General features: G+C 43.1%; 1 protein-coding gene across 4 annotated transcripts in view; it reads left to right on the forward strand.

Moving 5' to 3' along the window:
* The window catches only part of COL4A4 (collagen type IV alpha 4 chain), a 138,423-nt gene that overhangs the window by 84,554 nt on the left and 38,247 nt on the right, over positions 1-15,622 (forward strand). For 3 of the 4 annotated variants that reach the window (XR_003002635.1, XM_024740605.1, XM_024740604.1), the window contains 10 exons: positions 469-537; positions 2,715-2,822; positions 3,357-3,575; positions 5,439-5,600; positions 6,646-6,816; positions 7,560-7,703; positions 10,047-10,154; positions 11,516-11,697; positions 12,552-12,615; positions 15,404-15,478. Coding sequence is in view for 3 of the 4 variants with exons in the window: in XM_024740605.1 (XP_024596373.1) it covers positions 469-537; positions 2,715-2,822; positions 3,357-3,575; positions 5,439-5,600; positions 6,646-6,816; positions 7,560-7,703; positions 10,047-10,154; positions 11,516-11,697; positions 12,552-12,615; positions 15,404-15,478 (1,302 nt within the window). In the remaining variant the exon portion in view is untranslated. The remainder of the gene's footprint in view (positions 1-468; positions 538-2,714; positions 2,823-3,356; positions 3,576-5,438; positions 5,601-6,645; positions 6,817-7,559; positions 7,704-10,046; positions 10,155-11,515; positions 11,698-12,551; positions 12,616-15,403; positions 15,479-15,622) is intronic. The other variant, XM_024740603.1, reaches the window with a different exon arrangement.

Here is a 15,622-nt window from a genome sequence, read left to right on the forward strand (position 1 = left end):
CCCATGGCAGGCCCTCAGTAAACAGAAGCTGTTATTAGTATCTCTCCCAGTCTCTTCATTTGCACAATTCCCCCACATCCAAGCTAGGAGTCAAATCTTGGGAACTCAGTGTTGGATGCTTGCTGCTATTTCATGATTTATCGAAGCTTCTGATTCCATTGTATTAGACATCCATGGGTCTATACATCCATTATTTTTTGTAGGTTATTAAACTGATATTTCTTGGAATCAATATTTTTCTTATTTCCCCTTCTGTCTATTACTGTCTGATAGTTGAAGTTCAGATTTCAGGACAGATCTTCTAGAAATTCAAAATAAACGCAGTTCAAGTGACCTAATGAGACTCAAGAGTCTTCTTTTCCTTTGAATTCCACGGTGTGAAGAAGTATCTTGATCGAGTTGTCATTGAGATTCACGTTGCATTGGACTATCAATTATGTGAATGCCAATTTTTTTTTTTCATTCCAGGTGATACAATTCCTTGTAACGTAACCTACCCTGGGAGGCCAGGCCCGCCAGGTTTTGATGGACCTCCAGGTACGATCAAGGAGAAGTTACTGTCATACACATTCCCAACTAAAAGAACTGGCAAGACAGATAAACCAATAGCAAATCCTCAGGAACTATCTAGGATATTTCTACCCTGATTATAAAGTTTTGAGGGACTATGGGGAAACACTATTTGTAGCCATTCCTCTTGGGTCCCCAGTCCACCAAACCCACTCTGAATAATATTTCTGTGCAACAAGATTTACTTTGATTTGATCACATATCAGCAAAAATGATTGCCTTTTGAGCATTTTAAAACTATATCTACTTTCTTTACTTGTGCCCCGAGAGTGAAAATTGATTACTTGCTTACTGATGATAAGTTTTACTCTATTCTGCTTTCCAAGAGACCCAAATATCTGACCAGAAACATTCTGAAAAATGCCCATGCATCTACACCCCTGATTACACTTTCATACAACCACTGCACTTGACTCAGTCACGCATTTATAGCTGAATTAAACCCTAGATCTATATAAGGATTTTGTCTAATTCTTTTTTATTTATTTAGAGTTCACTTAAATTGACCTGTTAAGTACTAGCATGGCCACTAAAGGTCACCTTTCTTGTTCTACGTAACTATCAATACAAAAAGTGTTTAAGCATTGAATGATGAATGACTCTCCGTTGCCCTCTATAACCACTAGCTTTCACAATAGTGTTGTATTACAACCTCCAAATTGCAGTGGGCTTTAACAAATAATATTTATTTTCTCTCTATGGGTCTGTCGTTGGCTGGAGTTCAGCTGATCTAAGATGGTCTCTATCGGCTTCATGCCTGGTCCTGGGTCAGGTCAGGTCTGCAACGGGCATCTCATTGTGAGGCCAGGGTGTGCTCTGCTCCTGTGGTTGCTGAAATGCCAGAGGGTGGGGCCCAGCTTCACTTGCGCTGTTCACACCTCTCATTACTTCATGGTGTTACTATCCTATTGGCCAAAGCAAGTCACATGGCCAAGCCCCGGGTCAAAGTGTGGGAAATACGGGCCACCCACCACAAGGCAGTGGCAAGGGTGTGGAAATATAATTCTGTATCAGTGGAGTGAAGAATGGTTGGTTGACTGATTGTACGTTCATCTTCACATTTGCTGGTACGTTGTCATGGGTGGATAAAAAGCACGCATGGTCACTTTCAGCAGGGAAGTGAACACTCAAAGTTTCAGCTAGCAGTTGCATCTCCTTTGAAGTTCGTGATTTATAAGTTATTTTAGCCTAGAGAACTCCCTGTAGGAAAACACAGAAGGTTTTAAAAAAAATCTCAATTCCTTTTGCAGGTGCTTTTTTTTGTTGTTGTTGTTGTTTGTTTTTTGTTTTTTTGCGGTACGCGGGCCTCTCACTGTTGCGACCTCTCCCGTTGCGGAGCACAGGCTCTGGACGCGCAGGCTCAGCGGCCATGGCTCACGGGCCCAGCCGCTCCGCGGCATGTGGGATCTTCCCGGACTGGGGCACGAACCCGCGTCCCCTGCATCGGCAGGTGGACTCTCAACCACTGTGCCACCTGGGAAGCCCAAATGTGCTCGTTATTTGTTTATTTATTTTTTTTGCAGTACATGGTCCTCTCACTGCTGTGGCCTCTCCCGTTGCGGAGCACAGGCTCAGCGGCCATGGCTCACGGGCCCAGCCGCTCCGCGGCACATGGGGTCTCCCCGGACCGGGTCACGAACCCGCGTCCCCTGCATCGACAGGCGGACTCTCAACCACTGCGCCACCAGGGAAGCCCTTGCAGGTGCTTTTTGCCCGTACTTCATTTAAGGGCAAATGCAGTAAGATGCAGGGAAATAGACTTGGTCTTTATTCTGGTGCTTTCTCCATCAAGCCACACTCTGGCCACCACCTCTGTCCTCTTACAAGGAAGGCTATCCTCACATATTTGTGTTTGAGACTCAGCATGGGGAGGTATCAAAAGATTCATCTGAATGGTGGTGTACGTCCCAAAGGCTTTCAGAAAGAATTCTTTACAGTATGGCTTCTGAGAAAGTACTTTAACACAATCTCTATGAAAAGCTTATTTGGAGCCCAAGACACATAAAAACCAGGCTAGGCACCACCTATACTTCCATAAAGTAGAAATACCCTAAGAAAGACTTAACATAGATTTTATTTTAAAAATCATCTTATTTTGTCCTCATTTGATTTTATTGTGTCTGTGTTTTGTTGTTTTTGTTTAGGTCCAAAGGGATTTCCAGGTCGTCGGGGAGCTCCTGGGTTGAGGTGTCTGGATGGGGAAAAGGGTCAACGTGGCAAACCAGGAATCTCAGAAATACCTGGTCCACCTGGTAAATAAGGGCTTTTCATTTAGGAATGTCTCATGATCTTAGTCAGCAAATGGCCCAGGGATCCCGAGATGGTGGGGGAATGGTTTTTCTTGATAGAGTAAGCTCTTAGTCAGCAAATGGTCCAGGGATCCCGAGATGGTGGGGGAATGGTTTTTCTTGATAGAGTAAGCTCTTAGCTATGTTTCGATAACTTCTAGGTTATGATACTTTTGTGATGTCTCAGGGCTCCTTAAACCTGGAGCATGAGTTATCGGCTATTATATTATGTTGTAGGAACTGCTCAGTCTAGACAGACTGTTTGCCGGTAAGTGAAAGCAATTAGGGAAACGTCATTGGCTTATAGGAAACACGGAAGTTACAATTCATTTTCTGACAAAAGATGGCAAAAAACAATATTGCCTCTTAAGTTACTCTTAATTTTAGTAGGTATCCCTGTATTTTAAAACAACATGTTTTTATCAAAGTACTAGTCTTATATGTGTGTTGGTTCTATATCTGTACATGTAACAATTTAAACAATTTTTTGTTCAATAGGTTTTCATGGTGATATGGGAGATCCAGGTTTTGGAGGTGAAAAGGGGTCCTCCCCTGTCGGGCCCCCAGGCTCTCCAGGTGAACCTGGAGTGAATGGTCAGAAAGGACCTCCAGGAGACTCTGCTGTTGGCTACCCAGGACCCCCAGGAAAGAGGGGTCTTTTAGGAGTACCAGGGTCAAAAGGACTCAGAGGTGATCCCGGACGACTGGGGGCTGCAGGTATGAGGGCTTTGTTCTTCCTGTGGTCCATAAAGCCAGCTCGGTGCTGGAACAGGTTCCTGAAGAGTGTCTAGACTGTCTTGCCTTAAAAATCTAGAATGTAAAATTTTCAGTCAAGCATCTTCCTGCATACATGGGCAGTGGTTACATTTCTAATAACCTGCATCCACAGCGTTGCCTTTGCATTTTATTGGTTGTTTTCAAACCCAGCTCACCGTGGCTCAGTCTGTTCAGTTTGATTCAGCAGCTACCAGACATCTGCCTGCTTTGGACTCCAGGACAGTATGTTAGCTCCAAGGGGCAGGGACTGGGTGATCCGCCCACTGCCATTGCCAGGCTGAAGGAGGGCAGGACAGGCTGTCAGAGAAGAGCAGCTCCGTGGGGCAAAGCAGGGTGGGCTGGCATTCAAAGGAAAGCTCTGGGGGAGAGCTAGGCACGAGCTGAGTCCTGGCAGACGCTGTGTTCTTTGGACAGGTGAAAGGATAGAGGGACTTTCATTCCAGCAGGGGTAGCAGGCAGGGCAGTGAAACTTAAGATGGGGAGATGGCCCTGGCACTGATTCACATCCTTTTCTGAAATCGCTATGGATTCTTCAGGATCCCCAGCAGAGGTTTTCAGATTTTAATGTACTTAAAAATACCACGCCCCCCAAAAAACAGGGGTAGGGGTGGGGGTCATTAACACCACCATCTTCTGGGCCCCAGTCTAGGAAATTGTGATTCATTACATCAGAACTGGGTGGAGCCCAGCAGTCCAGTCTGGATTTCAACCCCTGGGGGATGGTGACGGAAAGTGGACCCCAGATACAAACAGTGTTCTGGTTCTTTTCTAATGATGGATGGGCCAGTGTTTATTAGGTACCCATGATAGTACAATAGTACAGGGAAAATGGAAGGCGGGGAAATAAGCCACATTCTTTGTCCTCAGAGAGCTTATCCAATAGTTTGTAAGTCAGAAGCATTCATATACAAAAACCCATTTAATTGGAACGTAACAAGATAATACATTATGTGAGTCAATGAAAATAATTTTGTCCCAGTAATCCCACTATCTCAATTGTGAAATGTATTTAAGAGAAGAATTCAACAGGAGGTGGTTAGTACGAAAAAACTGTTGTAATATCATTCACAGTAGAGGAACAATTGAAAACAGTAAAGAGAGCTAAGTAACACGTACATACACATACTCACACACCGCACTCAAAGGAATACTATTCAGCTATTAACAATTAAAATTATATTTGCAAAGATTACAATAAAATGGAAAACATTTGCATGTTAACATGCAATATGAAATAACCCAACAATTGAAAGTGCACTGGGATTACTGTTTTAAAAATGCAAACATATGAACCGAAATACAATGAAAACATCAAAGGATAAAATAGATTTTTAGGTTAGGGTGTGGAATTATGGAAGACTTTCTTCCCCCTGAAGATCATGACGCTATCTTTCCAATAAATACAAACTTTGAGAGTTGGAATGATGAAGTCGTTTACGGAATGCAAACTCAGACAGTACAGACGGGGCGTGCAAGCATTGTGGTGGTTTGGTGTAAAGCCTGCCGCAATGTTAGAGGTTAATGGAAATCAGGAAGAACTGCATGGATTTTTAATTTGCATAAGCAACTTCTACATTGTCTGCATAACCTTATCAAGTAATTCTCTTAGCAATGCATGGTTTTACCGTGCACTTGGAGCTCACTATCATCTATGATAAGAAAATCCATTCAGAGGCTTAGCTCATTGGAGCCCAGAGCCGGGATCAAAATGTTTACCTCCAGTATTGATATACATGAATACCACTGTAGGCCGTCTATGTAGTGTTATGCCCTCAGTGTCACAGATGAACTGTATCATTTCAGGGCCAGCTGGCATGCCCGGATTCCCGGGTCTCAAAGGTCCCAAAGGGAGAGAGGGAAGTGCTGGGTTTCCAGGGATCCCAGGTCCACCCGGCCATTCCTGTGAAAGAGGCGCTCCAGGGAGACCAGGGCCACCAGGGCTCCCTGGAGCTCCAGGAAGTCCAGGTAAGTGTCGGCAAGTGTCAAGAACTGTGACAGGTGTGGGGTTTACCCTACTTACAGAGGAATAAGCTCACCTGTTGCTCTTTTACGGCTGCTGGCAGAAGCAAGATTCTTGGGTCAGAAACAAAGGATTTGATTATTTACGGCACCGCAAGTAGCAGGAGTTTCATGTTGGTTTGTGTCATTTCCTTGTGTCACCCAAGTGTCTCTGGGGTGGTATAAGAGGGGCTAGTGGATGCCGCACACATGGTGGGTTGCAGTTTCTGAGCCTGGGATACAACAGCTATACATTAGCCTGCAAGACAGCTTGCTTTGCTTACTGGGGGAGGCACTATATCTGTCAGGCTGCTCGCTGCCAACACAACCTTGAGAAATAGCCAGAGTGAGGATGGGTCAGGACCCTCTGTTCTTGGAATACCCAGCAAGACATCAAAGAGACCCATGAGAGAGTGTCTCTCAACACAAGGTGCTGGGGGGCTGTTTCCAATATGATCTTTATTTCACCATCCAGATTGTCACCTGTTATTTAAATTCTGCTGTGCTTATCCAAATCCAAGAATACACCCTCTCAAAGGATCAAAACGAGATTGGAGCAAACCCTGCCACTACAGCTTTGTTTTTAATCACCAGTAATTCTAGATGACGTTGTTGATTCCTATAATTCTCTCATTACAAATGAACAGCTTGACCAAAATTCACTTGGCTGTAGCTTTAAGAAGCACCTGGAATGTTTTCTTCTATTAGTTCCCACCCTCTCCCCACCTAAGAGTAAATATAAATTCTTTACCCTTATCCATTTTCCATTTTAAAAGACTTTATAATGCATCTCAACTGGGAAATATTTATTCAAGTAATCTGCCTTTCTTTTTATAGCGGCCAGAAAAATACATACTTAGACTGATGGAGAGTCGCTACTGTGATTTTAGCTGATAAATATTGTTTACTTGGCCACAGATACACAATTTAAGCTACCATGGATTTTTTTTCCTGCCCTGTGTGAAGCCAGTTCTCAGTCTTCCTACACTGTTGTTACTGCGGTTTGTCACAGGTGCCCCAGGTTGGAAAGGACAACAAGGGGACACGGGGCCTCCTGGACCCGCTGGAATGAAGGGCCTCCCCGGAGTCCCAGGACGGCCAGGGGCAGATGGACCCCCAGGGCCCCCGGGAGTCCCAGGCCCCAGTGGGGATGATGCGCTACCTGGTCTTCCAGGCCCAAAGGGTGGGTATTGCTTTTCCATTATTCCCCCCCCACCCCGCCATTTTATAAACCTGAAATCCACTGCCAGGTGAAGACAATTACAGGTGACCATACTGTGGAGTTTACTGGTATATTATCTTTTTTTTTTTTTATAATTTTTAGGCACTACCTGTGTGCCAAGGCCCAGACCAACATCTTTGAACTTCTGCTTCTTTCTTTTTAAAATTTATTTATTTTATTTATTTATTTTTGGCTGCATTGGGTCCCCGTTGCTGCATGCGGGCCCTCCCTAGTTGCGGAGAGTGGGGACTGCCCTTCATTGTGGTGTGCAGGCTTGTCATTGCGGTGGCTTCCCACTGCGGAGCCCAGGCTCCGGACGCGCAGGCTCAGCGGCCATGGCTCACGGGCCCAGCCGCTCCGCAGCATGTGGGATCCTCCCGGACCGGGGCACGAACCCGTGTCCCCTGCATCGGCAGGCGGACTCTCAACCACTGCGCCACCAGGAAAGCCCAGTTCTCTTAAAGCTTTGTGGGATCTGGACTCAGAAGCATAAAGGCCTGCAGTTCAGATCTGTGGGGGGGAAAACTGAGGCTTGGATGGGACAGACTGTCTCTTACAGGCGAGAGGCTGGTAGTGACTGTTCCCTTCAGCACAAGCTCAGAGTTAGGGGGAGTTCGCGCCTCCACGTGGACGGCAAAGAACGCAGATCTAGGAACCGTACTAGCCTATAAAACTTCTCCCTAAAAATTCATGTTACTCCTCAGGACCCCAGGGGCTACCCGGCTTCCTGGGTTTTCCGGGAGAGAGAGGAAAACCTGGCCCGGATGGACACCCTGGCAGAAAGGGAGAACACGGAGAACAGGGTTGGCCCGGCTCCCTGGGAGAGCGAGGAGTGAAAGGTGACAAAGGTAAACGCAGCTAATGGCACAGCGATGCAGCATAGATCGTTTTTAGTGTTTGACCAGAACCTATAAGTATGATCCCTGAAAAAATAAAATGGAACTATCCTGCAGCTTGGATTCTGCTGCCTTTTGAATCTATGGTGTTTGTTTTAGGATTTTAAACAAAATGTATTTTCCTTTCCTTCCAATCTTATCCCATATAACTATGGGAAATGAATTGCTCTATTAATAGAAAAAAAATTAACAAGGGCTTTGACTTAATAGCTTTTGGGTTTCAGAAAACCTTCTCACCTTTTGGGAAGGGGGTGCAGGCAGGACTCCTGGTCCCCAAACCCTCCTTCAATTTTTCTAAATGAAAAAAACAGTTTTTTTGTTAAGGTCATACGGTCTCTGTCGAACTTACACAGCTTAGCATTTGTAGCACAGAAGCAGCCTGAGACAACACGTAAACAAACAAACATAGCTGTGTTCTGGTAACATTTTATTTATGGGCACTGAAACTTGAACTTCACTTAATTTCACATGTCATAAAGTATTATTCTTATTTTGAGGCCCCTCCCCCAATGATTTAAAAGCGTGAAAGTCATTCACAGCTCATGGATTGTATAAAAACTGGCAGCAGGTGGGATTTGGCCTGTGGGCTGTAGTCTGCTGACCGCTGAACTAGATGAGTCCGCTTTCATCTGGGCCGTGAATTGCATCTCTCCCAAGCTTCATTTAAAGAAAAGTTTCCGTTACTATTTTAAAAAAAAGTTTCAAGACCACTGGTGTCAATGTTCTGTGCCCATCCCTGTTAAATATTTACTTTGATCTCTTAGCCATGAGGCTGTGGTGAGTGAAGGTAAGATTTCATTTCTAGTGTTAAGAATGAATGCTTGACAATTTCTAGAAACAAGGTTTTTGTCTTTAAAGCCCTTTGGGAAAGTAGCCTCCTTTTTAATTCAAATTATTTTTAGTTGATTGATCCTACTATTATTTTTTGTTTTACTAGCCTGTAAATTATTTATGTAGAATCAAGGAATCAGAGTCATTCTCTGTTAGCTTAGATAAGTGATGTTTGCTGTGCTATTGTGTTCTATATAATTATCCCACTAAAAATATTTAAAATTGGGTTAATGCCAGTGATGTTCTGGTAAGCTGGCTCTCTAAAATAAAGTTTTTTAAAAATGCCCTGATTACTACACTACAGTTTGCTGATTGCCAGGGTGTAAATACTCCCACCATAAATACACTCAACATGACTGATTTAAAACTACCGATGGTTTAACAGCCAGTTTACAAACTTCTTGACTTGTTAGTAAGTGGCTCTCATCAAGCTGAGATGAGCCCACTCCAGCCCACATCTACAACTGGATAGTGTTTGCAGAAATCAGGAGAAATATTGTATACCCTCCCTACCTCTTAGAATTCTCTATGTGGAGAACCAAGTTAAGTGTCTGTTCTTTTAATGTAAGGAAAATATTGGAGGCTGGTTAGGAAGGGGAAGATAAGGAACTGGAAAACATGAGATGGACAATTCAAAATTTACAGGATAAAGAGATGTAGTTTTAAAAAGTTTTATTGAAGTATAGTTGATTTATAATGTGTTCATTTCTGCTCTACAGCAAAAGCGACTCAGTTATACACAGATTCTTTTTCATATTCTTTTCCATTATGCTTTATCACAGGATATTGACTATAGTTCCCTGTGCTATATGGTAGAACCCCGCTGTTTATCCATTCTATATATATCAGTTTGCAACTGCTAATCCCAACCTCCCAGTCCTTGCCTCCCCCACTACTCTTTCCCCTTGGCAACTGCAAGTCTGTTCTCTATGTTTGTGAGTCTGTTTCTATTTCATAGATACGTTCATTTGTCTTGTATTTTAGAATCCACATATAAGTGATTATCACATGGTATTTTTCTTTCTCTTTCTGACTTACCTTGCTTTGTATAATCTCTAGGTCCATCCATATTGCTGCAAAATGGCGTTATTTCATTCTTTTTAATGGCTGAGTAATATTCCATTTTATATATGTAACAGAGATGTATTTTAGACCTGGAACTTTTCAAGCCTGTCTCTTTTTACTGAAGACTCTGAGACGAGTTTGGTTGTATTTAGCAAACATTCACTGAGCCCTCAGTGTACACCGGTCCCCTTTGCTGGACGAGTTGGGAAAGGAATGTAAAAGCCATGGCCCTTCCTTTAGGAAGTCAATCAACAATGTTGATACCGTGCAGTCTATGAACATAAATACAGTTTAGCAGGTTAAATGGGGATTTGCAAACTGGACGTGAGGAGCTGTAACAGAATAATCACGTGTGTGGTGCTTCCTTTTGTTTTGCTCTTATATAATTAATATCTAAAGGAGCAAGAGGACCCCCAGGACATGAAGGAGAAATGGATATTATTTCGAAAAAGGGGGAAACCGGGGAACCTGGACCGCCTGGAGATGGTGGATTCCCAGGAGAAGAAGGTAAATGCTTATGTTTTTTTAACCATATCAAATAAGTTGACTTCTTTACAGGTCATTCAAACAAGCATGCATATTAGACAGCTTTCCAAAAAAAACTGTAATTCGGAGATTAGGAAAGGTCATTCTTTAGATAAAAATAAAAACATACACTAAAGAACCTCATGGTACTTTTCTTTCCATGCTAGAACTTAGCTGTAGTTCATATGTGTTTATAGATTTGGGTATTCCAAACTTGAATCAGTCCAGACAGATACATGAAATACTGGTACCAGGTTTAAAGTATTCCTGGTTTTGCTGGCTGATCTTAAAATGAGTAGCACAGTGACTGTTCAGATCGTTTCAATGGGTGCTACACAGCCTTCAGTGTGCATCCCTTGGGGCCCTTGTTAAAACACAGCTGCTCAGTCAGCAGGTGTGGGGCGGGTCTGCCTCTGACTTTCTAACAAGCCCCTCGCTGCCTGTGCTGCTGGTCCTCAGAAACACCCCAGAGCAAGGATTTTGACAACCACGTTTGTGTTTTCTTTTCCCAGTTTAGACTTAATTTGAATGGGACCTGGGTTCTTTTGTTGGCCCTCTCCTTAACGAGTTAGGGAACAAATGTTTTAAGTCCTCTGGTTAAGTCCTTCCTCATTTGTAAAATGAGCATGTTAAAATAAAGCAAGTGGGCTTCCCTGGTGGCGCAGTGGTTGAGGGTCCGCCTGCCGATGCAGGGGACGCGGGTTCGTGCCCCGGTCCGGGAAGATCCCACGTGCCGCGGAGCGGCTGAGCCCGTGAGCCGTGGCCTCTGAGCCTGCGCGTCCGGAGCCTGTGCTCTGCAACGGGGAAAGGCCACAACGGTGAGAGCGTAAAACAAAACAAAACAAAACAAATAAAGCAAGTGATGCTGCTCACTCCCCCCGGGGTAGTCTTGAGTCTCTTCACGGGCAGCTCCTTTTTTTGTTGTTGTTGTTGCGGTACGCGGACCTCTCACTGTTGTGGCCTCTCCCGTTGCAGAGCACAGGCTCCGGATGCACAGGCTCAGCGGCCATGGCTCACGGGTCCAGCCGCTCCGCGGCATGTGGGATCTTCCTGGACTGGGGCACAAACCCGTGTCCCCTGCATCGGCAGGCGGACTCTGAACCACTGCGCCACCAGGGAAGCCCTGGGCAGCTCCTTTTACAGTGAGGTCACGGAAGCCAGAAACCCGTTGTGATGCAGCTTAGGGCAGGAATTAGGACTCCCAGTTCCTGGGAGATGGCTTCATCTCCTATAAGCAGGACCAAGACCCACAGCCTAACTATCACCTGTCACGATAGTTTAACTATCCCCTAAAGTTCAAGAGATTTCCTCCAAGAGGTCTGTAACACTTCTAACCCCATCAGGTGATAAAGGCCATCCTGGGATACAAGGGAAGAAAGGAGAGCCAGGAAGCTGTGGACCACCTGGATTTCACAGAGGGGAGCCTGGGAGGCAAGGGCAGCCAGGCCTTCCTGGACCCCCAGGCCCTCCAGGCTCACCTGGGCTGAGAGGGCTCATTGGCTTTCCGGGATTTCCAGGTGACCAGGTAAGCAACTGCTGTTTTGGAAGGAAAGAAATAATAATACCTTTCTGCTCTCGGGATGCCCGTAAGTCATCTTACTTTGCCAGTGTACATCACAGTCCTTCACTGGCTTTTAGAATGTAAGGAGTTGGTCAGGGGAAGAATGGACACTTCTAGAAGGCCATGATGTAACTGTAATTCTGGCCAGTGCTTATGCCTGGTTCCGGTGACATAAATGATCAAGTCACTTACTCCACATTCTACCCCCAGCCTTGTTTAAACAGCTCCATAGAGACTTGCCTGAGGACTGTTGGTTTACCAGCACAAAGAGTCATCTGAAAAATGACCCAAATTCTGGTTACTAAGCTTTCCTATCCAATTGCAGACATCATAGATTTTGCTGTAAATATACTTTATCTTTACAATCATGAGCAAAATACCCCTTGAGAACCCAGGAAGTACAAATGTAGTAGCCTACATCCTAATTTCTGGAAAATGTATAATATACTTTGCTACCCATCTTTTGGAATGAAATAGATTTTTCAAGTTTTGGGTATAAATTGTAACAGTTTATTTCATATCAATTTGTTCATTCAAAACTTAAAGTTCAAGTGATGTGATGCAATTACTCTTCTGCCATCAAGTATTGAGATTTGGATGCCCCCTGTTGGTATCACTAATTCTGGAAGAGTTTCGTCAACTTTTCAAACCTAGATGCATGTAGTAGTATGCTTGCAATGCATTTCCAATTTTCTTTACCACTGCAAATTATAAAAACCAAGTTCTTTCTAGAAAATTATAAGTGGATCATGTCAAGCATGTGTCATTTGTATTTGAAATTCAATTACAATCTTATTTCTGTTTCATTAAACTATCAGGGTGAGCCAGGTTCTCCAGGGCCCCCTGGACTTTCAGGAATTGATGGTACAAGAGGACCTAAAGGTATGGTTTGGAGATACAGCAGCCATCCATCAAGCTCATAGTCCTGGGTGTTTGTAGCATTGTGAGCAAGTACCTCTGGCATGAAAAGTAAAGTATATCAAACAAACTGCAACATTCCAAGAGTTCTTTTTAGACTCTACTAGGTAGTCAAACAAGACCTAAATCATCTATATTTGTCATTCAGATCTAAGGGTGCCATACAGAAAACAGCATGCTTGCAGGTATAGCATAATTTCCTCCTTGGTGGGAGTACTCTCAGCTGTCCTAGTGACTGCAGCTCTATAAATGACAGCTCAGGTGCCAGGAGACAGATCCGCATTGGTGGTCCATGGCCCCGTGCCCCATAGGAGCCAGTATCTCTTCGAAGGACTCCATAGGTACAGCTTTTGGCGACCCAGTTACCAGAGTCACGGTACACAGAGAAGGCCAAAGCCGTGACTTCCCACCAAGTGCTAATAGTTCAGTTAAGAATTCCTGGGCCACACATAATTTACAGTTGAGTTATTTTTACCATAAGCCAAGGGTCAGCAAATGTGTTTTTCTCAAAGGGCCAGGTCATAAATATCTTCAGCTGTGTGGTCTCTGCTATAACAGCTGTGCATGAAAGCACACACAGCATGAAAGCAGCCATAGACAATATGCAAACAAAGGGCTGTAGCTGTGTTCCAATAAAACTTTCTTTGCAACAGGCTGCAGGCTGGATTTGGCCTCACAGGCCTTAGTTTAATTTGAGCCAAAGACAGTATTGCCTTGTAACACAACTTACATTCTGCCTTTATCAGGTTTCCAGAGAAATAGGAACAGGAAGTTAACCCAAGGTAAAAAATGTCCTCAGAGAAAGAGAGGTTTCGTTAACCCTTTATCCAGACAAACAAAACAAACAAATCCAGGGCATCTTAAATTGCAGCGTTTACACAAAAGCTTTAATATTTTTACTATTTTTGTGTACCATTGGGTTAATATTTTTCTTTAAATCTACTTTAAAATGATTCACCTTTTTAACCTTAGCCTTAATCTCACTATCTGTGAATTCACAGGCTTGTGGTACAGTTATATTTTATTTTAATACAGATTAAAATAAATAACTTTAAAATCAGAAACAGTAATTAGTGAACCACCTAAAAATCTTCTCCCTTACTACCAGTGAAACATGCTTTACGCTTTGAGAGACACTCCATAAATAACATGATAATTGCTGTAAGAAAAAAATGAACTGTGAACATGTATTTATTCAGAAAGAATAACTTAGATCTTCTCTTTAGAAATAGTTACAAATAGGGAAGTTTTCATATTTTATTTTGACATTTTATAGCTTCAGTCAGTGTTCAGAACTCAGTCCTCTTCTACTCATCTATCCATTTATTATAGACCCTTTGCCTCTCTCAAAGAACAAACCTATTTCTTCTTGTTTCCTTCCTACTTGTATTCGGCCATGTTTGCAAGGAAACAAAATGCAGTGAAGGTACTTGGAGTAGAAGCTGTCTCGTGGAGCCCACAGATAAGATAGTTCTGCAGGACCATAGTCTGAAGGAACCTAGCCCTTGGGAAATCCATGGATTTTTCTCTTGTGACTTTTCTCCGTGGTCTGTTTTTTACTTACCTGCCTACCAGTTGGCTTTATCACTCTCTATTCAGTATCCTTTCTGGATGTGTTTGGATTGCACTTGATCATGCTGTATATTAGGACGTCGTGAAAATGCTTTTGATTTCTGCCTCAATAGGCAAGGGCCTCAAGTTCTTACTTTTTATTACAATTCCTAAAGGAAAGACTGGCCGACCTGGGATGGACCAGATTCATACCCTTCAAACAATTAACCACAATTATGAGTAGGGTCAGGTGGAAGAGAACCTACCACAGGTGTGGGTGGGACCCCTTAAAAGGGGTGTTCGTGTGTAGATGCTTTAAAACATGCCTAATTAGCTCTCTTCTTCTCTTGTGATCCCATCAATTTCTTGCCCTTCCCTACCATACCATTTTGAGTCCTCCATTTGTAGTTGGTTCCCAGCTATAATGTAAGTCCTTGTGTCTGGAAGGATGCAGCAGCAGTGTGGAACAGCTCTGCGGGACTGTAGGGGTCACTGTGGGACTGTAGGGGTCACTGCCTACAATGGCCTCCAAAGTGCCATCTCTTGTGAAGTCATCAGTAAGATGACTTGTGATTTCGGTTTTTTACAAGGACACCGAGTTGAGCTTCCTTGAAGAGAGCTTGAAATGTGATTGCAGCAGCTGAAACAGTGACAGTTTCTGCTTTCTGTTTCTAAAAAACAATATAAGGATACTCAATGCCAAGTAATTTCTTAAATAGATCCCTAAATTTGAAATTATTTTAGAAAATTTAAACTCATTAAGATCTATAGTTTCTTATGACTGTTATGAAGTATAAAATAGTGTGTGTGTGTGTGTGTGTGTGTGTGTGTGTGTGTGTGTGTGTGTTTAAATCACAGCTTGCATCTATGTTTCTATTTGTTCTTATGTAAGAAAAAAAAAAGCATTGTTTCAAAAATCCTCTCCTGGAACATTGAGGATAGACTATATTAAGATCTATAGTTATGAAGTTATGACTGTTATGAACTATAAAATAGTGTGTGTGTGTGTGTTTAAATCACAGCTTGCATCTATGTTTCTATTTGTTCTTATGTAAGAAAAAAAAAAGCATTGTTTCAAAAATCCTCTCCTGGAACATTGAGGATAGACTATAAAGGGAAGTATCATGAAAGTTATTAAGTCACTTGTATGAACAAAATTAAACTCTCTTAAATAATGTTATGTGCATTTTATCACTTACAGGATACAAAGGGGAACCTGCAAGTCAGTTTGGCCTACCTGGTCCAAAGGGTGAGCCAGGTAGCCCTGGATATCCAGGTATAGCTACATACTTTTCTTATTAAAACAAAAAAGAGTAAGTTTGGTTTGAAAAATAGTGCAATTACTTGATCTTCCTAGCTGGCAATGGTTGTATCAGTATTATATCCTCCCTTCACTCATTAAGATACCTATCAGAAGGAT

The sequence above is a fragment of the Neophocaena asiaeorientalis genome, unplaced genomic scaffold, assembly GCF_003031525.2.
Source record: "Neophocaena asiaeorientalis asiaeorientalis breed wild unplaced genomic scaffold, Neophocaena_asiaeorientalis_V1.1 scaffold388, whole genome shotgun sequence".
Taxonomy (NCBI): Eukaryota; Metazoa; Chordata; class Mammalia; order Artiodactyla; family Phocoenidae; genus Neophocaena; species Neophocaena asiaeorientalis.